The sequence below is a fragment of the Pristis pectinata genome, chromosome 1 (assembly GCF_009764475.1).
Source record: "Pristis pectinata isolate sPriPec2 chromosome 1, sPriPec2.1.pri, whole genome shotgun sequence".
Classification (NCBI taxonomy): domain Eukaryota; kingdom Metazoa; phylum Chordata; class Chondrichthyes; order Rhinopristiformes; family Pristidae; genus Pristis; species Pristis pectinata.
In genome coordinates, this window is record NC_067405.1 from 115,730,522 (window position 1) to 115,753,591 (window position 23,070).

Below are 23,070 nucleotides of genomic sequence, written 5' to 3' on the forward strand. Positions count from 1 at the left end.
CCAGACTTTGAAATGGCAGATTTTCTGGACTGTTGGAATTTACTCCAATTAATATACCAGTGTGTTTAAAAGGAGTGTGGAAACATACATACAGAGTCACACAGCACAGAAACAGGCCCTTCAGCCCAACTGGTCCATGCCGACCAAGATGCCCCATCCAAGCCAATCCCATCTGCCCGCGCCCGGCCCGTACCTCTCCAAACCTCTCCACTCCATGGACCTGTCCCAGTGTCTTTTAACAGTTGTAGTTGTCCCTGCCTCACCCACTCCCTCTGGCAGCCTGCTCCGCACACAGAACCACCCTTAGTGTAAAAAAAAGTCACCCCTCACGTTCTTCTCAAGTCTCTCCCCTCTCACCCCAAACCCGTGCCTTCCAGTTCTTGATTCCCCAACCGTGGGGAAAAGACTGAGTGCATCCGCCCTACCCATGCCCCCCATGACTATACACACCTCTATAAGGTCCCCCCTCGGTCTCCTGTGCCCCAGCGAATTAAGTCCCAGCCCGCCCAACCTCTCCCGATAACTCAGTCCCCCAAGTCCTGGCAACATCCTGGTAAAATCTTTCCAGTTTAATAACAATCGGCCCCTCGCTCCCCCACCCATTTCCACTGGGGTCCTGTGCTGTGTTTGAAAGGAGGACAGAAACAGGGCCCCAGTGAGTTTAAAAAAGGGTTTGGGAACAAACCCCAATATGTTTAAAAGGATTGTGGAAACAGGGTCCCTGACAGTTTAAGAGTGGTTTAGGAAAGAATCCTCCATGTGTTTAAAAGGAATGGAGTAACTGTGTTTAAAGGGAACATAGGAATGGGGATCCAGAGTGCTTAAAGGGAGCGTGGTATCTGGCCCCTGGTGAACCAGATGCCAAGCCATTGGGAATTCTGAACAAAGGGACAGCAGATCACTGGAGTTATATTGTACTTCAGTATTCTCATGAAGGAAGATTCATCAGGCTAAAATTACCATTAGTGCAAGACACAGAAAAGTGTTCAAGCAAATAGGTTTGCCTAAAATTCAGACCTTGAAATGATAATGGATTATTCATGTTTGATTCAAGATTGTGCATATTTGCTAGAACTTTTAGAAATTGATTTCAAATCTAACATTTTACCTAGCTATTGTATATTTATGCACACAGAAAAACTTATTTTCAAAGTTTTTTATGCAAAATGAAACTATAGACATTTCAATTGTGCACTAGTAAAAGGCAAATTCAAGAATAATGTCAGAAAGTGCAACTGCTGTCTGCTACACAAAGTGTTTTTCAAGGTGTAGGAACCTGGGGTGGTGGGGGGGGGACAGTGAGGAACGGAGTGTGAAAATCCAATTCATTGGTGTGACTTAATTATGGAGGAGATGGCAATTTTACACTGAAGGAAGATTTGGGTAACCTAATGGCTCTATTAAATGCATTTGCTCAGTAATAATCCAGTCCAAATCCCATGAAGTTAAGAGAGCAGAAAGAAAAAAAAATGTTATGTTTACAAATTATTATCACTAATGTTTCCTTATCCTGTAATCTAGATAAGTACCAAAAAGCATTCCACTCTTCTGGAAAGGATTAATACTTTGTTAAGATTATATTGCTCACTGTTTGCATTCTTCAAAGCCACATCTTCATTTTTAAATACATATTTTTACATAACTTCTCACTTATTTACATATAGGGAACAATGGTATGGATCACAAAATGATAAATATTAAGATCTCTTAAACACAACATAATTTTAACATGAATATGTTTTCAGTCCAACAACTACATCCTGCCAACTCAAACTTTTGGTTGTATTTGGTATTTCTAAAAAAGCATGTTGCTTATGTACAAGGATCTCTGATGAGCCCGAAATAAGGATTCTGTTTTTTTTTAATCATATCTATAATCTGATTTCACATGTAGGACCAGAAATGACAAACTATGCTAAAGCATTGTTTCTCTGATATGGATCTCACTTCTGACTCCCTTCAAGTCCTAGATTTCCACAGAGGCAGTCAAACATTATTGCAAGGAAACAGATTCTCTTTGTTTTAAATGTTAGTCAGAAGAAAAGATTTGCTTTAAATTTTCTGACTTACCACAAATACAAGCTTGCCAACATTAGTCCAAGGAAAATCATACAACAACTGTTTAGATTCACCCACAACCTGCAAAAGATTAAATGGTATGAGAAATATACTCAGTCTTCTGTATCCTGGTTCCTCCTTCGTTTGCACTGAGCATGAAAAACTGAGAAGGAGTGCTAGGTGCAATACTGGTTATTGTGTAAATCCATGCTAGAATCAATACCAGTTATTGTATTAATCCATTTTCCTAGCCCATATTGTTTTACTAAATGGATATCAAAGTGAAACCCAAAGACTGAATTCTGCAAATACATAAGAGTTAAGCACAGACAGCTGAAAGATGTATCTAGTTATAGTGGATGGCTCAGAAAAATGGAGCATTTTAATCACATTCTATTTTTGGATATGGTACAGAAATACTCCGGAAAAATTACAGTGATTACACTACAATTATGCTCGATGTCAGCATTCTCTTGCCTTCTGCTGAATCACACAGGGGGACAAACTTATAATGGCCTGAAGCTAACTTCGTCTTTTACAAGCAAAACTGCCAATTTTGTGAACAATATAAATCTATTAATTTTAAAAGAAAATATTTTATTACAGGCAGATGGACTGTGCCATCGACCAGTTTCAGTGCTTGGGTCATCTTAGTGCCAAATGGGTGTGTGTTTAAGTTTCTTAATGAACCATGTTATCCAGACCAGAAGGCATTCCTTTAGACTGACTTTGAGGCGTGTCACTTTACTGATATTGGCATAACCTCATCCCCGCAACAGAAAGTGGAAGCAATTTCAATGAAATCCAACAGAATTTGTTATTTCCAAGCAAAATAACACGGCAAAAGAGAGGCATAAGAAAACAATACAAGCCAAAGGACATAATAGGTAAACTTTCTCATTCAGTTGAGAGAAAATGAAGGTATAAAATTACTCCATACACAAGTCATATACACTTTTTGTCAAGCTGATGATTCTTAATCATTAGACTGTAGCACAAAAAAAGCAAACGCTGGTTCCAACAAAATGTGCACAGAACGATGAAGCCTGTGTTTTTTTCCTTGGTTCATAAAATCTAGAGGGTGTATTCTCCTTTATTCAGAGTTAGATCTAAACCTAATTTCTGCAGCTTCCTCCACTTATGATGGTGTTCTTTACTTCCAGGAAGAGACTAAGGCTTCTCATAGACACTGAAATATGTGGTCAACTGGACTCATTCTGCTGCCCAAATGAGCTTGCCATTGTAGATTTAAAATGCATTGGTCACTGCTTTGTAAAATAAATCTAATGTTTGACACTATGCTTAACATGAACCAATGAACATCATTAACATGCATCAGAGACCCTTCCCTCTGGCTAAATGGCTTCTGGGATTAGAGTCTGTTAATGTGGTGAAATAGAACAGCAAAGCAGTTACTATACATTAATGCTACTAAGTTTATTGATTTAAAATTAAAAGATTGAAGCTTCTTCTATATTATAAATGTTGATTCAGTGTGTGTAACTTGTCAAATTAACCAATGTGCAAAATGAGGACAAGTGCTAATTTCTTGTGGTACAGTAACCACCTATAATCTCAAGTGTCACAGGTAGTGCTAATTTACCTTGCATGATTACTGCCCAGGTGAGGACTTCCCCTTTAACATACCTTCATTTCCCTTTAAGGCCTGCTTTTCCTGGCATGGCCCACATTAAGTATGTGTGATCAAAGCTGCATCAGCGATATCAGATATACATTGCACAACAATTGATATCAGGGCTGCACAGCCAGCAACCTCCTCAAGTAGGAACATCACACACAGGAGGTAGCAATGATTCAGTTTCACACTGTGATGTGTGTACATGGAAGTGCTGATTGGATTGCATGATTGATTTTTTTCCTAACCTTTAAAATTTATACAGCACAGTAACAGGCCCTTCTGGCCCAACGAGCCCGCACAGCCCAATTACACCCATGTTAATCTACCTACCAGTACGTCTTTGGAATGTGGGTGGAAACTGGAGCACCTGGAGAAAACCCACGCAGACACAGGGAGAACAGACAAATGTCTTACAGACAGGAAATGGACCCCGATCGCTGTAATAGTGTTACACTAACTGCTACGCTACCCAATTTGCACTTCATTCAATCACCTGGTGGATATAAACCTGAACTATGTAACGGCTAAAAAGGCAATTGTAATGATCAGCCCCTTACAAAGTTGCATATAGCAAAGTAATTGAATTACTTTGCCAGTTGCACTATCCTCTTTCCAGACAGACGGCTGGGATCCTGATTACCAACACAGAAAGACAAGTGAGTCAGATTGCATAGAACGGTTTTGAATCTCACCTGAAATATCTGAAGTCCTTGAAGAGTCAAGCCCAGCATCAGTGAGGCCTCAATCTCTCTTTTATCCTAAATACAACAAAACATACCATAAGTAAAATCAGGTAACATTCCTATATAGCAAAATGCAGAGGTGTTCTAACGGTAAAATGTGCATGGTGATTTCATTAGCTTTTAGCTGTGCCAAGAGACAAAGTGGACAAACATTGCTGCAATACTTTCGAATAGTGCTAAGTAATTAAAGTGAACATTTTAACCAATATTTCCTAATAAGCAGTTTCTGGTGTCTGCTCTTCTGTCACGCAAAAGAATCTTGAGCTATGACAAAGCACCGGTTCAGGGAATGTATTTTGATCAATGCTCATTCATTTAAAGCTGTTGCATGAATAATCAATCTCAAGTTGGCACTGCCAGTAAGTGCAGGTAGTGTTGTAGGGGCAAGATGATCTGGGCAGAATCAACCCAATAGTTGTGTGTAATGTAACACAATCCTACACACTGCCTCAGGTCCCTGCACAATGCTACTCAGTGGCTGCAACAAAGCTGATGTTTGTCAGGCGAGTTTCAGTGGAGAAGAACACAGATGGCCACGAGGCAACCTCAAGATCCAGGCTGTGGGCTGCGTTATTTTGGCATGGGGAGCACCAGTCTGCTCGTTGACAGGCAATAACAGGGGCACTAGTGGAGTGGCAGTGATGAGGTCACAAATGCTGTCATCCTGAGAGATGCTAGATGGTGTTTGGCAGTTCCAGTTATCTGTCAGAGGACTGCTGTAAGTTCACCTTACAAATGTGCAACTAGGTTAACAATCACAGCAGCATCTCAGACACAAGTCTATGATCAACTTAATTTACAGCACGTTCTCTCAAGAAATAGCTGAATATTCATGAACCAAAGAGCTGAATTCTGTGGTGAGGTGAGAATGACTTTCCCTCACCACTAAGGAAGTACGTGACGAAGTGCGGCTTCAAGGAGCCCTTGGAAAAATGAAGTCAAGGGACTTTTGGAGTCATACCTTGCACAAGGGAAGATGGTTGAGGTTGTTGAAAGTCCATCATCCCACCTCAGAATATCTTTTTTTTTTGTTCCTCAGGGCCAAACCAACAACCTTTCTTCAATCTTAAGGTCAGAAATATAGATATTCAATGATGGTTGTACAAATGTCAATTCCTTTCAAAGCTCCTCATGAACTGAAACAAACCATGTCGGTTTTCAGGAACATCTAGACAACGGCTTTATAAGGCCACATTTAGAATATTGAGAGCAGTTCTGGGCCTCATATCCAAGGAAGGATGCGCCGGCATTGGAGGGGGTCCAGAGGAGGTTTACAAGAATGATCCTGGGAATGAAAGGGTTAACATACAAGCAGCATTTGATGGCTCTGGGCCTGTACTCACTGGAGTTTAGAAGGATTAGCGGGGGGGGGGTGGAAAATCTCATTGAAACCAACCGAATATTGAAAGGCCTGGATAGAGTGAACGTGAAGAGGATGGTTTCCAGTAGTGGGAGAGTCTAGGACCAGAGGGCACAGCCTCAGAATAGAAGGGCGATCCCTTTAGAACAGAGATGAGGAGGAATTTCTTTAGCCAGAAGGTGGTGAATCTGTGGCTGTGGAGGCCAAGTCACTGGGTATATTTAAAGCGGAGGTTGATAAGTTCTTGATTAGTGAGGGTGTCAAAGGTTATAGGGAGAAGGCATGAGAATGGGCTTGAGAGGGAAAAATATAAATCAGCCATGATCGGAAGGTGGAGCAGTCTCAATGGGTCAAACGGCCTAATTCTGCTCCGGTGTCGTATGGTCTAATAATCGGACATGGACAGATAAATGGCAAGTAACATACACATCACAAAAGTGCCAAGCATTTACATCTCCAAGAAAGAGTCTAACCACCTACCCTTGCCATTTAAAAAGCTTTACATTCATCGAGTCCCCACCATCAAGAGCTTGGGGATCACCACTGACCAGTGATTCAGCTGAACCAGCCACATAGCTACAAGAATAGATCAGAGGCCAAGTACCCTGCAGCGAGTGACTCAGCTCTTGATATCCCAAAGCTACCATCCACAATATCTACAAATCTATCCATCTCAGTCTTGAATATACCTCATGAGAAAGCCTCTGCAGCCCACTTGGGTAGAGAATTCCAAAGATTCCCAGTCTTCTGGGTGAAGAAATTTCTGTGTCCTGAGTAGCTGATCCCTTATTTGGAGACTGTGACCCTGGTTCTGGACATCCAGGCCAGGAAAACATCAAATTCACCAAAAATTTTGCATATTGCATTGAAATCACCTCTCATACTTCTGAGAGCAGAGAGCTTCGGCCTAGTCTCCCTAACTTCTTATCGGACAAAACTGCCATCCCAGAAATCAATCCTGTACTGAATCAAACATAATGTTCAGTGTTACTGGAACATGCAGAAATTAATCAGTCCTTAACTACTTTGAAAAAGTGCAAGGGTCATTGAGCAGCCCCCCAGCAATTTCACTTCTTTCTGTCAAAGACATGGGTCAGGGACTTCTTTTCTCATGCGCTTCTCTTTGAACTAATAGAATGAATAGTGAAAATAAAGATCCACATGCGTCGTAGGTAAACTACAATCTGAGGGAGCTGATTTGAACATTGGTTTGTACAGGAATCATGCTGTGCATTCCCTGCTATTTTGGCATGCCAAGTTTGCACACAGGTACAGAAGAATAAGAGCTTATGCATAAAACAATGGGCTATTTGAAACAACACACATACAAAATGCTGGAGGAACTGAGCAGGTCAGGCAGCGTCTATGGAGGGAAGTAAACAGTTGACGCTTTGGGTTGAGACCCTTCATCAGCACACACAGGGCTACTTGAGAGGTCAATTCATGTCAGCATAGTTTTATTCTTCTGTGTTAAATAGTAATAGAAGCACAGATATCTTATTGTACCTCAGCAAAAGCAAAATAATATTCAAGTATAATGTATTTTTTTTTTAATTACAGTATCCCAAATGGATCGTGAAGGCAGGTCAACCTGGGCAGATGTTGATCATGTTGTGATAAACTCTTATTTTTGTGTGGCCTCAACTTTTTCTTCATAAAAATAGAACACAAAAAAATAACTAAAGCCATGGGCTGCAGACGTGAGCTATACCTATATACCACATGACTAAATGCTATTGCTTGTAGTAAATGTTGCTCCCTCCCCGAGCCTTTATCTTCTGGGTGAAAACTCAACTTACCAACCCCAAGCCTCAAACATTTGTAACAAGGTCACTAAACAAAATTTAATTGGGAGTTCCACCAGTTGTTTCATCTCTGAAATAGCATGCATTGCCTTAACATTTGCCTGGACTTTGATTTCCCCAAACTATGGTTGGCAACACCAACGTGGCCACAGGTAACCATTCCACTAACCTGGTCACTGGCAACCTTCCCAGGTTGTGAAAGCAGTCAGACAAAAAGAAATCTCAGTAAATAGAAAATTCTTTCAGTCAGTGCTTTCAATAAAAATTCTGAGCATTCCGTCTGAGCTGAAGCTGCAGTGTATACATTCTGTTCCTTACCTTATATAGTCTGTAATAATGAACAGCCACATCATCCAGCTGGACAGCTTCCTTGACATATTTGAGATGAGCTTCTGAGGCTGTAAGTGCATACTGGTCCTTGTGCATATTTGGAATGTGTTTCAAAATATATTCCTTTCCTCGCTTGGTAACCACCTGTAAGAGTGAATTTTAGATTGAGCATTAGTTTGCAGCTTATTACTTAACATAATATTCTGTATAATAAAATTGGCACAATCCCAATACATCATTGCACTGCTCACACGAATCAGAATTAGACACCATTTCTACAGTCAGGGAACTGTACACCAGAATAGAGTAGCTCTAGGAGGTACTAAATCCATAATGCCAGCTCATTGTTCTCAGGAGTTGAATCAATAGACTTCTCCAGCACAAGCTCAATATTTTAGTTGACTTATATTTCAGTTTACAAATGACAGTAGACAACAGAGCCTGTTATGGCTTGAATGGTTAGATAAAAATTTGCTGTTTAAAAAGGAGGATATAATATCCAAGGTGTATTGTAAAATTGAATGCATTTTACATCAATAGAAATAAAACATTTTACTAAAGTGATACTAAAAATTAATACTAACTTTGTACACAGATTACACCCATGCAGACATCCAGTTAAGTTTCCACTCTGGAACACAGTCAAATTAATTTGGTTCATAATGTCCAGATTTGTTATTTGGATCAGCTCTTTCAGAAAAAAAATCTGAAAGTCTCTTTAAAATGGCAAAGAAATTTGTCAGCCTAACATCCCTGTGTCTTGTAATTAGAGTAAAAGCTCGATTATCTAGCACTTCGCTAACCAGCATTCTTGAGCAATTGCCAATTTGGGGAAGGGGGGGTGGGGCAGGAAGAGGGAGTCGACACACAAATGAGTGAATGGCACCAATGGCTTGTGTCAAAAAAAAAAATTGTTTTAGAAGTATAATCTGCAATTTTTGAGAGATCACAATTAAGGTGGAACTTTAATTACACATACACTAACGTCTATAAGTGCATGTTTATGCATAAAGCAAAAGTTATATGTCATTTATTCTCCAGGCCTTTCACAAAAAAAGTACGCAAGATTCAATATACAGAGACACAAAACATTATTTATAATCCCTATAGATGCTCTTAATTATATGACTGCACAAGACCCCTATTATTTTGTGGTTTCTGTGTTCAGGTGTTTTTTTTCAGCCTATGCACTGAGGTCTTTGTAGGTTTACAGCCAGCAATAGAGTTTGAGCCAACTGCATTAGAGTCACTACGGCAAACCAAACTGATGGCTACTGATCAACAAGGGCTATCTGCGATGACAAGGAATGACTTCAGCAGGCAACCAGTGTTTGGAAACTAGGTTTCTACTTTCCAGCTGCTCTGCAAGGGACAGTCCTGGTTCACAGCATGCTACACAACCTCACTTCCCTCTCACCACAAACTACACGTTCAGCAGCTCAGAAGGGCGGGCAGGAGGTCGAGGAGGACAAGGACAAGGAAAATGAAATGTCGGAAAGGGAAGAGACATAGTACCCAAGACAGACCCTTTCTGTTCACTCTGTCCGAGAAGAACGCATCCGGAAATCGCAGTAATTCCTTGTTCATCAACAGTGACAGAGTGTTCTTTTCCTTTGACACTAACCATCACATTAAGTGTTTGAACACTTTAAGAAAAGTCACTCGAAGATAAACATTCTGAATGAAATTTACAAATGAATTCATCCCAAGTTCCACTCAACTAATCACCCTGCTATATTCCCTTTGTGCCTGCCTTCCATTGGCTTTTGCATGTCCTGCTGTTTTTACCCCATGCTTCCCCCGTGGAGAAGAGCGCAAGTGGCCTTGGAGCATAATCGCGAGCAGCTCCAGCTCTGGACCACTCTCTGAGCAGCAGCCTTCCAGGCCGGCTGGCATTGATCGAACGGCAGCAGCAAGAGTATGAACGTTGTCTTCCTGAAGCAGCGCAGGAGTTTTGTGTTCCACGGAGCCACCTCTACTGCCTCAGAGCAGTGGTTCTGCCAACCTAGCAATCCACTGGATTATAGCAAACCTATCTGAGCTTTGTAATCCACACGGTAGCAGGTCCAGCTTCTTTGGCTCGGCACCGAGTGGCAGCTGCCTGCGAGACTGCAACATCAGCCATCACATGAGGCATCGTGGTGGGGACCACGAATATGTGAATGGATTCAGCAGCCGAAAAGATAATGCCCCAAACTGCACGGAGTGCCCAGTGCTGGCTCTCCTGTACTGGCCAAGCTATGCTTCTAGGGTGTCTGAAATAAATAAAGGATATGGGTGCAGTTGTGTAGAGACGGGGTAGGGGAGACGCAGGGAAATGTTCACATCATTTGCACCTGGTAAAATAGAGAAGAATATGGCCCGAGGGGAAGGTGTGATGGTAGGAGAGTTAGGTACGAGGATCATCACCATGAACGTTTCCAGCCTACCACTGTCCACAGTCTGAGCAACTGGCCTTCCTACAATGGCCAGCACTGTCCCCTCACAGGGGCCAGGACATGCAGGCATTCCTAACCCTCTGCTTAGTTGCTGCTGCCTCCGTTGTGCACATGGAGACACAAGAGATTACAGATGCTGGGATTTGGAACAAGCAGCTGATGCAGCGTCTCATCCCGAAACATCGACTATCCCTTTGCCTCCACGGATGCTGCCTGACCCGCTGAATTCCTCCAGCAGTTGTTTTTTTTTGTGCCATTGTGCACATCCTTCCCCTGCAGGAGAGAGGAAGCCTGTCAGCAACTGTCATCCAACACGATTGGGCAGTGCATCTGCTCTGCTTGAATGGCTGGCAGTGCATACAAAAGGAGGATGTGGTTGCAGGCACCACAGCAGGGCCAAGCGTACAAGTGTCTATATAAGGAATAAAGTACGAGTCCCGAGTGATCAATCTTGCTCCTAGGTGAACGATGGGGGTGTAGGGAATGGGGCTGTGGCTGACGCTAGTGGTGCATATGGCATTCACTGCAACACTTGGTTACAATTGGACCCATGGGGCTACTGAATGTGTCTGCAGGCAAGGGAGGACATGGACATGTGGCTGAACAGTTGGTGCAGGAGGAACCCCAGCATAAATGTATAGGGACGTATGTGGGATTGGGGGGGGGGGGGGGGGGGGTGGGGGCGGCGGTGATACATGTGAGCTGGTCTACGGAGGGGGGTGGGGGGGGTGGGGTGGGTTCTGTCTGGGACTGGGTGTGAACGTGTAGGAGTGTATGTCAGGTGAGGGGGAAGATTTTTTTTGGGAATGGGTTCCTAGTCAGAGTCCAATTAATAGGGAACGTGTGACCCTAATCTTTCTAAGCCTAATTTACTAGGCCTAATTGAGATTTTAAAAATTCTTTTAGTTTTTTTAAGACTTGGTTTGGACCATTTGGGGAGTGGGTTTGTAACAATTCAATCCATTTCTCCTCTGCTCTTTCTCTGGGAGGTTGACCAGTTCAGGTTAGTTTCCAGGCCCAGGATCTCTAAAGACTAGGGCTGGAAACTAACCTAATGATCCAAGTATCTTTAGAGGTACTTCTGAGGCAGGTGGGACATGTTCAAGGAGGAAGGAACACATTTAAACCGGAAGGGGATCAATATCCTTTGCAGGCAGGTTTGCACATGCTCAGGAGGGAAAACTAATTTGGTAGGGGATGGGGAGAGTAGGAGCAGTGCAGCTGGTGGGGAGTCTTACTCAAATGTAGAGGATAAATCAAGCAGCAAGTCCTGTGGGCAGAGCAGACAGAGGCAGGTTAGGGATCATGGGATTGCTGGCAGCCTCAACTGCATTTACACTAACGCAAGGAGCCTCAAAAGGCAAGTCAGATAAGCTCAGAGCATGGATCAGCACTGGGAATTCTGATATTATTGCAATCACAGAAACATGGTTGAGGGAAGGACAGGACTGGCGTCTTAAAGTTCTGGGGCAATTCTGAAGTTTCAGATGTGACAGAGGGGGATGTGGGGGTAGTCACACTACTGATAAAAGGAGAACATAATTGCAGTTCTTAGAGAGGACAGCCTGGATGAATCATCCAATGAGGCCATTAGGATAGAACTTAGAAATAGGAGAGGGGCAGTCACTTTGCTGGGGTTATACTATAGGTCTCTCAATAGTCATTCAGAATTAGAGGAACAGATAGGTAAACAAATTGCAGAAGTGCAATAGGGTTATAGTAGTGTGAGATTTTCCCAATATTGATAGGGATTGCCTTAGTCAAGGAACTTAGATGGGATTGAATTTGTTAAGTGCATTCAAGAGAGTTTTTGACGTGAATATGTTGACAGACCTACCAGAGATGGGGCAGTATTTGACCTTATCCTAGAAAATTAAACTGGGTAGGTAGTGGAAGAGTCAGTGGGGAAGCACTTAGAGAATAATGGTCATGGTTCTCAAAGTTTCAAGATAGTTTTGGAAAGGGATCAGATTGATCCTCAGATTAAGATCTTGAATTGGGGAAAGGCTGATTTCAACAGCATTAGAGAGGACCTGATGAGAGTAGATGCCTGTAGGTAAAACAACAGCTGACAAGTGAGAGTCTTTTAAAAGGGTTAGTACAAGTTTAGGGCCAGCATGTTTGCTGAAAGGTAAAGATTGGCAAAAATTAGGAAACCTCAGATGACAAAGGATGTTGGTTTTATCAGGGAAATCAAGGAAACTTAGCAGGTATAGGCAACTGGGATCAAGGGAGTCTGTTGAGGAATATAGTGTGTGTAGGAGAGAACTTCAAAAAGAAATTAGGAGGGCAAAAAGGTGCCATGACATATCCTTGGCTAGTAAGTTAACGAGAATCCCAAGACATTCTATAAGTATATCAGGAGCAAGGAGGGTAGTCAGGGAAAGAGTGGGCCCCTTTAGGCACCAAAGGGGCAATCTATGAATGGAGCCAGGCAATGCGGGTGAGATCCAAAATGATTATTTCTGATCTGTATTCACCAAGCAGAAGGATATGGAAGATAGAGAATTCAGGGAGGGGTATATTGATATTCTGGAGCAGGTCAGTATTAAGAAGGGGGAAAAAATGTTAGATATCATGGAATGCATAAGGGTTGATAAATCCCCAAGGCCAGGTGAGATCTATCACAGGATGCTATGGCAAGCAAGGGAGGAGATAGCTGGGGCCTTGACAGAAATCTTTGCAACTTTGTTAGCCACAGGTGAAGTGCCAGAAGACTGGAAGATAGCTGACGTCATTCCTTTATTTAAGAAGAGCGTCAGGGATAAACCAGGTAACAAAAGGCCTGTGAGCCTTGTGTCAGTGGTAGGGAAATTCCTGGCGAAAATTCTGAGGGATAGGATTTATGCACATTTGAAAGGCAGGGGCTGATTAGGGATAGTCAGCATGGCTTTGTGCAGGAAAAGTCCTGTCTCACTAATTCGACTGAGCTTTTCTGAGGAAGTAATTAAGACTGACAAAGGCAGGGTGATAGGCATTGTCTAAAGGATGTCAGTAAGGCATTTGACAAGGTCCTGCAAGGTAGGCAGGTCCAGAAGGTTAAGGCAGATGGGATCCAAGGTGAGCTGGCTGATTGGATCCAAAGTTGGTTTGGTGATAGGAGGCAGAGGGTAGTGGTGGATTGATGCTTTTCTGATTAGAGGTCTGTGACCATCGGTATACTGCAGGGATTGGTGCTAGGACCCTTGTTGTTCGTGATACTTGTTAATAACTTGGAATGTTCTGGACAGAACCACTGGCAAAGCGATATTTAGTAGGCAGCACAAAGTTAATTCTCTGTCTGCATTCCACAGCAGGACACACCCCAATCAACCATTGCAATTCTCGTGCCCATTTTAGGGCACTGTAGCCTTTAAGTCCATGAATTGCTTCCAGTAACCTAACACAATAAAACATGAAAATCCAGCAATTAAAAACACACATAAACCTGACAATTCTATAAAATGATCACAAGGTCAATGATGGGAGATGCTTACTGCATATCTCCACTCACTTCAGACGTCTCCACAAACAGGGGAGAGGCAACTGTGGTCCCTGAGCAAGTAATAGTCAGTTCCTCAAGTCACTGAATGGAGGGAGAGAACATCACTTTTTACAAGCCCCATATACTTTTTTTCAGTTTTCCAGCTCGGTTAAGGCTCAAATACACAATTCCTCTGAGGCCCCTACTCCAGGGTGTAAGCGGTGAAGGTTAACCCACTACTATCATTTGTACAGCTGTATCCAGTTACAAGTTTATATTAAACCCTCCCCAGATTTCAGGGGAATTTTGAATGGAACGCGGAGGTTTCAAAGAACAGTGAAGAATCTTGTTTATGTTCCAAATTCTTAAGCTCACCCCAGTTCGAGCTTCCAAGTTTACACTGGAGTTTTGGCTCACATGCTTATGTATAAAGAGATAAAAATTTTAAGAAGTTCATACCCAAGGAGGAAAGTAAGCTTCTGGCTCAAAGTATTTTCCATAATGTTTGTGCCTTTTGTAGTTGCCAAGGTCTGCTTGTAATGCATAGGCAGCAAGTAGAAAGTAGGCCTCTTCATGTAGCATGCACTGGGATTGAAGAACCTGTTTCCGTAAATGCCAGTAATAATAGTATCTAGCTGCTCTGTCACTGCAAAAGGAAATATAGTAGATTAGAATCAAAAACATAATGTAGTTGTCTTTGCTTTTAAGTTTTGCCTTCCCATAACACTTCTGAATGTTTTACTCCCTCTTTTTATTTGGACAGTTGGTAAGCCCTTCCAGCTAAACATTGGGGAGACTGGAGCATTTACCATTGGTCCCTAATCTCCATGCCACTAATTTTATCCCTAACCCTAGCCACATCTCAAGTTTACACAACTGAAGGTGATGTTTAAACCTGGGCTGAATTTCTGACCTGTCTACCAAACAGAACACCCATTTTCATTTTATTATCCACATATCCCCCACTCTTACCTCCTCCCATCCGCTCCTCAGAAGCTCATTAATACCGGTGACATCTCCGCACCTGAAGAGTCTTGCTCAGCTTCCGTATGCATCAGCGCACGTGCACAAATTCGTCTCGCGTCACACCCCACCCTCATCACATTTCTTCTGCCGACTGACTTTGGCTCACATTCCCCAACACATTCTTGTATTTAAATGTTTTCCATTGTCCGGTCCCTCTTAGTAACCTTTTCCAACCCAACAACCCTCTCCAACATCTTCCTTTGACTCCTACCTCACAGTTATCTTTCCAACACTCAAAATTCCTTCTGGTAAATTGCCCCACCCCACGTCTTTAACACCAAATTTGAACTCCATGTTTTTTTTCTTTTTACTGGATGGGGGCAACACTGCCAAGGCCAACATTTTTGCTCATCCCTCATTGCCCCCCACTTTCCAGAACTGCTATAGTCATAGACTTAAAATTACCCACCGCACTGAAATTCGGGGGAGATTTCTAGGTTTTAAACTCAGTACCAGAAATCAGCACAGTGTTTGGCACAGAGGAACCTGCAGGTGTGGTAGATTTCCCTTGAATTGCTCATTGCTAGAGGTTAGAGTATTTGAGAGGCACCAGAGCAACATTTGTGAGTAACCACGGCGTATTCTATGGATGATGCACATTGCCACCAATGCGCACCAGTAACCACACTGCATTTCATGGATGATGCACATTGCCACCAATGTGTACCAGTAATGGAGGGAGTAAGATTTCAGATGACGGATGGAGAGACAAGTAAGCTGGTTAGTTAGTCCTGAGTTTGTTCCAGGCTCACAGAATACTTAGCAGTGGACCCACACTTATTTTTAAGGGTTGGCTTTCCACTCAACATGCACAAAACTAAGATACTCTACCAATAGGACCTGCTGTAGAACACTGGGCTAACATCAGATGTAGACAAAGTGCAGGAATCTATAACGATGACAGCAATGAACAATGGAGCAGAGGTAGAAGATAGGCCACGATTTTGGTGAGTGGCAGAGAAGGCTTCAAGGGCTAGATGCCCCACTCCTGCTCCTATTTCTTGATGCTTGAAGTGTTTTTGTAAGGTTTTCCATTTTAAAGGCATTGTGAGGAGTGGCATTAGCACAGGCAGTGAAAAATACATTAATGAGATGATTCATGAGAGGTTCAGAACAAAAATGGGACATTATACAAGACAGAACTCTTTTCTGTAATTTCTGATTTTTGCTCTACCCCTATATCCATGAGAATTGTATAGATTAAAACAATAGTGCAAAATTGGTTAAAAATAAGTGACGAAACAGTTTGACTTCAGCCTGGACTAAAGACTCGAATGAATTCACTGACACAATGAGAACATCTGCGCACAACCGTAAAATATTTCATTACTGAATATTTATAGACACTGAAATTTGACCAAAACTCCTTCACAAATATGTGCATCCCCAAAAATTATTATTAGCATATCATCTGAGCTAATGCTAATAAAATTCTTCGGTCACATTAATCTCACCCAATTAATCTCCCATTCTCCACGTAGTACTGTACCCTGAAGTGAATAATCATTGGTGGACCAAACTGGTCAATGCCCTGCAGAAAGGAAAGAAAAATTAATTGATGACAGGAGTCCAAGGATATTTTCAACAGAGTTTCACATCATGTGCCCGCTATATTCTTATACATGAAACCAAAACAAACAAACACAGGAGAATTCATTGTTTTAATTACAAAATATTATTTCCATGTCATCTTAACTAGAGTAAACAATCACATCTAAAAACAGGGTTATGGAACTTGATCAATTAAGTCAACTGGGTGTAGCGAAAACCAACATCTAAATTTGCTGTTAGCTTGCTTTGTGGTCAAATTCCATCTGATCTGAATTCCTGCAACTGGTATTCATTCAGATCAAATATTATGGATTGCATGTAATGAAAGTTAGAATTCAGACAGGCTGATATGTGTCTTTTGCAGCAGCTTTGTGTTTTCTCACCGCAGTATATCCCACCACCACCAAGGTCTCTACATGTGTCCTTTCCTCCTCCTAGTATAAGAAACTGTACCAGGTTCATTCTAAAAGTGTCACACACAAATTGGACAATTGAGAGTTCTGTGAATGCATCAACTTCATGCATTATACTAGTTTAATGTACAACTCTGTAAATCAGCCTGTATAATGGAAGACAACTATGACAATTTTATCAGGTGATATTCATAAACCACTCAAACTTCCCTTTCCCTGTGTATGTCATCAGCAATCATCTTCAACAGTTATCGTTTTGTAGTGCATATTCAGTCACCTATTATTCCACACAAAATGTCACCTTTGCATGTGTACAAATAAAAACATGGCTAGACCAACATTAGGAGTTTGGGCTGTACTGAAAAACAGGTAACAATTCTGGTGCATTCAAACTCACTTTGCTTACTTCCTTCTTCCATTCCTTTGGACAATATTTGTAGAGTTTCTGCATCAGCTCCATATAAACATGTTCATTATCTGTGTCAGGGAGAGAAAATAAAAAAAACCATTAACCCCAATCATGGAAGGTCAAACGACAAAAAAAAATTGCTAGTTTGCGTCAAATTTTAACCTTCGCTGACAGCATTGACCTGAGATTAATGTTTCTCTGTATTTTAATTCCAAATTTAAATTTAAAATCCACAGAGATGGTATTTTCCTTTTCTTTAAAATGATGAGAACATTCCATAAATTAATACATCAAAATGATAGTCCAGATCCCACCATTCATTAAACATATTCATGGAAAGATCCTCAGTCTATCAGCTTCCTTCATATATTAAGGATGGTTCTTTGAAAAATCCAAACTTATTTGAAATGGATGGGAAATTCCCCCTCTGCACTACCATAATACCTCAATAAATATGATTGTAAATATGATTGAGAGCCCTCAATATCAAATCATTAATACAGTGCTGAAAACACTTGGCAGGTCAGGCATCATCTGTGGAAAGTGAAACAGAGATAATGGTCTGTTTCAGGTCGAAGATCCTTTGTCTTCCTAAAGAGAGGGGCTACTTAATGCCAGGAATTTCAGAGTTCAGTAGCTTGGTGGTTGAAGGCTTGGCAGCCAGCAGAAAAGCACTTAGATTCTGGATGATAATGACTAGAATTGAAGGCAAGCAGAAGCTTCAGAGATTGTGAAGTAAATGAAAATCACAAGAAAAACAATGAGATTGGTCAACCTTGGCTTTCCTTCAGTCTAAGCAGTTTGGGATCACATCAGATGGAAACAATAAGTAGGTGGTCTTTTAGATACTCTGGAGCAATATGCATTCTCACATCTGTGCTTTCTGAGAGAGCTCTCGATGTGTTTTTGCCCTTAACTCAGCATGGAGGTCAATCTATTGGGTAGGCAGTATTTGGCCAGAAAATAAAGGAAAGTCTCATGACTTGGGAAAGAGGTAATTTTTTCCACAATGTTGTACAACACGTCAATGGAAAAAAAACATCTTTGAGTAAATTCAAAGTTAGTTAATTATAATGTTGAATTCCACGAAGTTACTGATATACACACCCCCACACCCTGTCCACACACAGCAGCTGCAAATAAATTGCTACACAGAGAACTTTTAAGATCCAAAAGATCCCTAAACACTTATCATAGTTCATAATTTATCTTTTAATCTTAGAATTCCAAAAATAATTTAATTTCATGAAAATTTGAATCATTAGCAACAAGACAGTGCTAAAGCTGTCAGCACTGTGTACTGCTTTCATCATTGTACAAAAGGTCAGAGTGTAAACACTATTTAAAATCAATCAAATTTGATTGACTCAGAGCACGGTAAGGCTTCCATACAGGCAGTGCCATGTAAAGTCAAATAACTTGGTCATTGTAATACATAATTTTGTGACATAATTAATCCCACAAACCCTATTCATGTAGGGACATCAAGGCAGAAAGTGATGCCCCTTTTTTTTCCCCCATCACATTGCTGAAGTAATGAGACCCATTATTTGTGTCCTCAGCAGTTCTCTCCTTAAGGGCATCTTTTCAAAGTGAATCATACCAAGCCTTCTCCACCCAAGATTCTTCAGTTGCCGCGATGAAAGGCAAGTTACAAGTTACCCTAATTCCTGTGGAGCCACGGGGAGTAGGAATGCTCCCTCGATTAGCAGCTCAAAACCAAATCCACCCCTTCCCCACACTACGTAGTCCACTTGATTTCTTCCCCCAGGGATTACTGAAGGCCAATGCAATCTGATATGTTCTTCAGTCAACAGCTGCCTTACTAGCTGGCATCCTCAGTTTACCTGTCTAATTTAAATAAGGTTTAATGTTCAAGGATTAGGCTTGCCTGTTTGCGTGTTAATGCTAAATTCAGGTTGGCAGGATCATTGTCCCACTTCTCTCAGGTTAATTACAAAAACACTGCTTTCAAAGTATGTAACAGGTTCCCATGCAATTTACACCCATCACCTCAATATCTCAAATATCATGAATTGATACAGTTCCATCAACAAAATTCTACTTCTCATGCTTATACTTCTGCCACAACTTTGCATCACTTTATCATCAATGCAGATTCTCATGTTCATGACTTTAAATGGAAACTGCCCCCAATGGAAAGTCGTCATCTTGCAAATGCACCCTACTACCAGGGGTGATTCTGTAACACAACAGTTTTGATCTCCCAACACTGCACTATGACTTCATCTCATCCTGCAGAGGAACTGCTGTCCTCCAACCAAATATCCTCCCCAAGTTGCCTTTGCTTTACTAGTTTATTACAATTAATATTAAATCAAAGTAATGAAGCCCTATCATACAGTATATTCAATATGTTATGCAATGATGTCCACCTGAGAATCCAATATGCATGCATTCATGAACATCCTCTCACAAGGAATAAGGACAAAACACCATGAGACAGGAATAATAAAAAGGTCAATGATCCCATCCAACGTCCTGTGAAGGTTACTCCAACAATGCTGTTGGGTAAGGAGTTCCATGATTTAGACCAGCAGCCATAAGCAGCTTAAAGATGGCAGCTGCAATGGCAGTATTCACATGCATGCACTACCCTCAGCATTCTTGGTGGTAGAGATTGGGAGATGCTGTCAGTCACTTAAGCAAGTAAATGCAGTGCATTTTGTAGCTATGGTGGAGGGAATGAATGTTTAGGGTAGTCTATGGGATGCCAATCAACTGGGCAGCTTTGTCCCTAATGGTGTCAAGCTTTGAGTGTTGTTGAAGCTGCATTCATCCAGGCAAATAGAGAATATTCCATCATGTACTTATGTCTTCTACATGGTGAAAAGGATTTGGGGTGTCAGGGGCTCTGACCTACACCAATTTAATGTGGCGAGTTCAGTTGGGTTCCTGGTCAAAGTTGACACTCAGGATTTTGAGGGTTGAATGTTCACTGATGATGTCAAGGGTCCAGGATTCAAACTGATTTTCAATTATAACGAAAAAGCTGTACATTATATAGTTACGTGCACCAAATAAATTGGATGAGCTTCCTCTCCAGGTCAGAAACAAGTTTTTCTTTGTGATACTGTCATTAACAGTATTTCTTAACCAGTGACATTTATGTCCAGCAAAACATTTTTCATTCTGGGCTTCCTTCGTTTCACTTTCAGTTCTATCATTTAATTGCAATTGTTAATGCTTTTTAATTTTTCTGCAAAGGATTTCTTTTTGTAATTTCCCCAATTAAGCTGACATCCTTGTTGGATGCTTCATACGGGATGAGTGGAATATTTATCATCAATTGCTGACAGGTTTGAAAATGGAAAGCCACTGTAAACATAAACTATCCCATTATCAGGGTTCATGGGCCACATAATTGCTTACTGGGACCACTTGCTTTTGTTTTTGCAATATAAAAACAACAATTTCAGGCACTCAGGGGAAGGGTTGAGGCTGGCCCCGTTTTTGTAAAGCTGGCAGAAATTGTCCAGCACTTGAGGCAATTCTCAACTCGTGTACTTTTTTTGTTCCAGCCTTCAGCATGTGTTTTCTTTTTAAATGCTTCAATATGTTTGGTGTGAACTCACCATTTTATTCTATATTTATCTTGAAAATTAAATTTCTTGAGCAATATGCTGTGGGTAATGATAATCAAATGGATGATGTGCTATCCTCAACTTTTATAGTACTCAACATTTTAGCAGTCTTCAATGGCTTTTTAATATTAAAATCAACCTAAGGTATTATAATCTTTAATTTTAATTGATGGAATGTTCTCCTGTTTTAATGTAAAAATTCTTTCCTCCTCTCAAGTTCCTTTCCCGAAACAACCCACCGTCTCACCCAGAAGATGGTCGAGAGATTAGATACCAGAATACCAAAGCAATTGTAACACACGATTAACATGAAGAATAATTTGTCCTCTAATTTGCTCTTCATTCTGCCTGTCTGGCCCTTTCCACCCTCTAAATGTGGCTTGAGTTTAATTTCAATGGGTAAGCCAATGCTTTGCTAATAAAACAATATTAACAAATCAGAGACTACAATATAAAATGCTTGCAATTCTACAGTGGTTTACTCAGTGAAATCATAATTTTAGATGTATTGCTTGTTTTCAATTAGCTGCAGGTTTTGAAATGGGAAAAGCTCCCACACTGCCTTTCAAAGAAGAGCAGAGGAGCTCTCCTGGTGTTGAGGCAATATTTACCCCTCAGCGTAATCTAGAAACAAATTATTTGACCTTTTATTCCACAGTATTTTATGGGACTTTGCAGATGGAAATGAATTGTCTCATTTCTTACAATAACCTAGTGACCACACCTCACAAACACTTCCTTCATTGCAAAGTAGTTTGAATCACAGTTGTCATAAAATATATTATACAAATGCAGAACCTTTGATTCCAAGTTTGTTCAAATTATTTTTTCTTAATGCTCTAACTCTTTTTCATTTGATTGTCCCATTCATTGCTGCAGTTTCAACACCAAGACTTACAAAATAACATCCAATTTTAAGTCCGATCCCAAATTCTCTTGAGAGGGGTTCCTTTTCTACTCTTCTTGTTCCTATCCAAAGTGTTGGATTAATTTGGAGCCTATATTTTACAAGTGGTATATTGCCGTTGTCACAACGTTCAGCAACTTCTGAATAGGGAATTTTCCTGAAGAGAAAATTGTACTTAAAAGTGCTGTTTGAAAATGCTTCTGGTCAAAGCTAAACCCAGGTCAAAAAATATCAGCAGGTGGTATCAGACTTCATGGATTGCAGTTTGATCCATGAGATCATAAGACATAGGAGCAGAATTAGGCCATTCAGCCCATCGTCTGCTCAGCCATTCGATCATGACTGATTTATTTTTCCCTCTCAACTCCACTCTCCTTCCTTCTCCTCGTAACCTTTTACACCCTTGCTAATCAAGAACTTATCAACCTCTACTTTAAATATACCAAATGACTTGGCCTCCACAGCTGTCTGTGGCAATGAATTCCACAGATTTACCACCCTCTGACTAAAGAAATTCCTCCTCATCTCTTTTCTAAAGGGATGTATTTCTATTCTGAGGCTGTTCCCTCTGGTCCTAAACTCTCCCACTGCTGGAAACATCCTCTCCATGTCCACTCTATCCAGGCCTTTCAATATTTGGTAGGTTCCAATGAGATCCCCCCTCATCCTTCTAAACTCTGATGCATTGAGTGTAGAGTGCTGCAAAAAATAAGGGAACAGGCATTCATCTTTGGTTTCTGCATTAAATGACCCTCTAATATTGGTACCCTCTGGCACTCCTGCACAATATTCATTCCCACTGAAACCAATGGAACTGAATTAGAGAAGAGGAGATTGTGAGGCCAATTTACTGGTTATTTCTGAAAATAAACTTCTACCCTAAAGACTTAGGAATACTGATTGGATGAACATTCATAAAAGTAAGGAAGGAAGGAAGGAAGGTAGGAAACCTTTTATGACAACCAGAAGTACAGAGCTGGATAATGTCTCCTTGGACCCAGAAACTCAGGAAGTCACATGAACTTGTGGCGAGATACAAGTAAAAACAGAAGCTGAAGGAAGACATACCCACAGTACAATACAGATACATGATAAGAATGTTAGAAATAACATGGCAGGACCATAACAATTAGCATAGTGGAAATACCATTAATTGAGTATAGTAAGAGCATGGCAAAATTCTAATCAAATCCCAAGGATGGAAATGAGAACAAGATTCATAGTATGGAATGTTTCCTCCCTGGGAACTGTATCACGTGTTGAGAGGCTTGCATGCTCTTGGATCATCAAAGGTCTGCAAATGGGAGTTTATTCATGGCTGGA

The 23,070-nt window shown here is 41.1% G+C and overlaps 1 protein-coding gene across 1 annotated transcript in view; it reads right to left on the reverse strand.

The window, feature by feature from the left end:
* The window catches only part of frmd6 (FERM domain containing 6), a 108,891-nt gene that overhangs the window by 29,699 nt on the left and 56,122 nt on the right, over positions 1-23,070 (reverse strand). Inside the window, exons 4-9 of the mRNA XM_052025443.1 lie at positions 17,224-17,303; positions 16,317-16,393; positions 14,296-14,482; positions 7,924-8,079; positions 4,390-4,455; positions 2,071-2,139 (exon numbers count right to left, since the gene is read on the reverse strand). Of these exons, the coding sequence (XP_051881403.1) occupies positions 2,071-2,139; positions 4,390-4,455; positions 7,924-8,079; positions 14,296-14,482; positions 16,317-16,393; positions 17,224-17,303 (635 nt within the window). The remainder of the gene's footprint in view (positions 1-2,070; positions 2,140-4,389; positions 4,456-7,923; positions 8,080-14,295; positions 14,483-16,316; positions 16,394-17,223; positions 17,304-23,070) is intronic.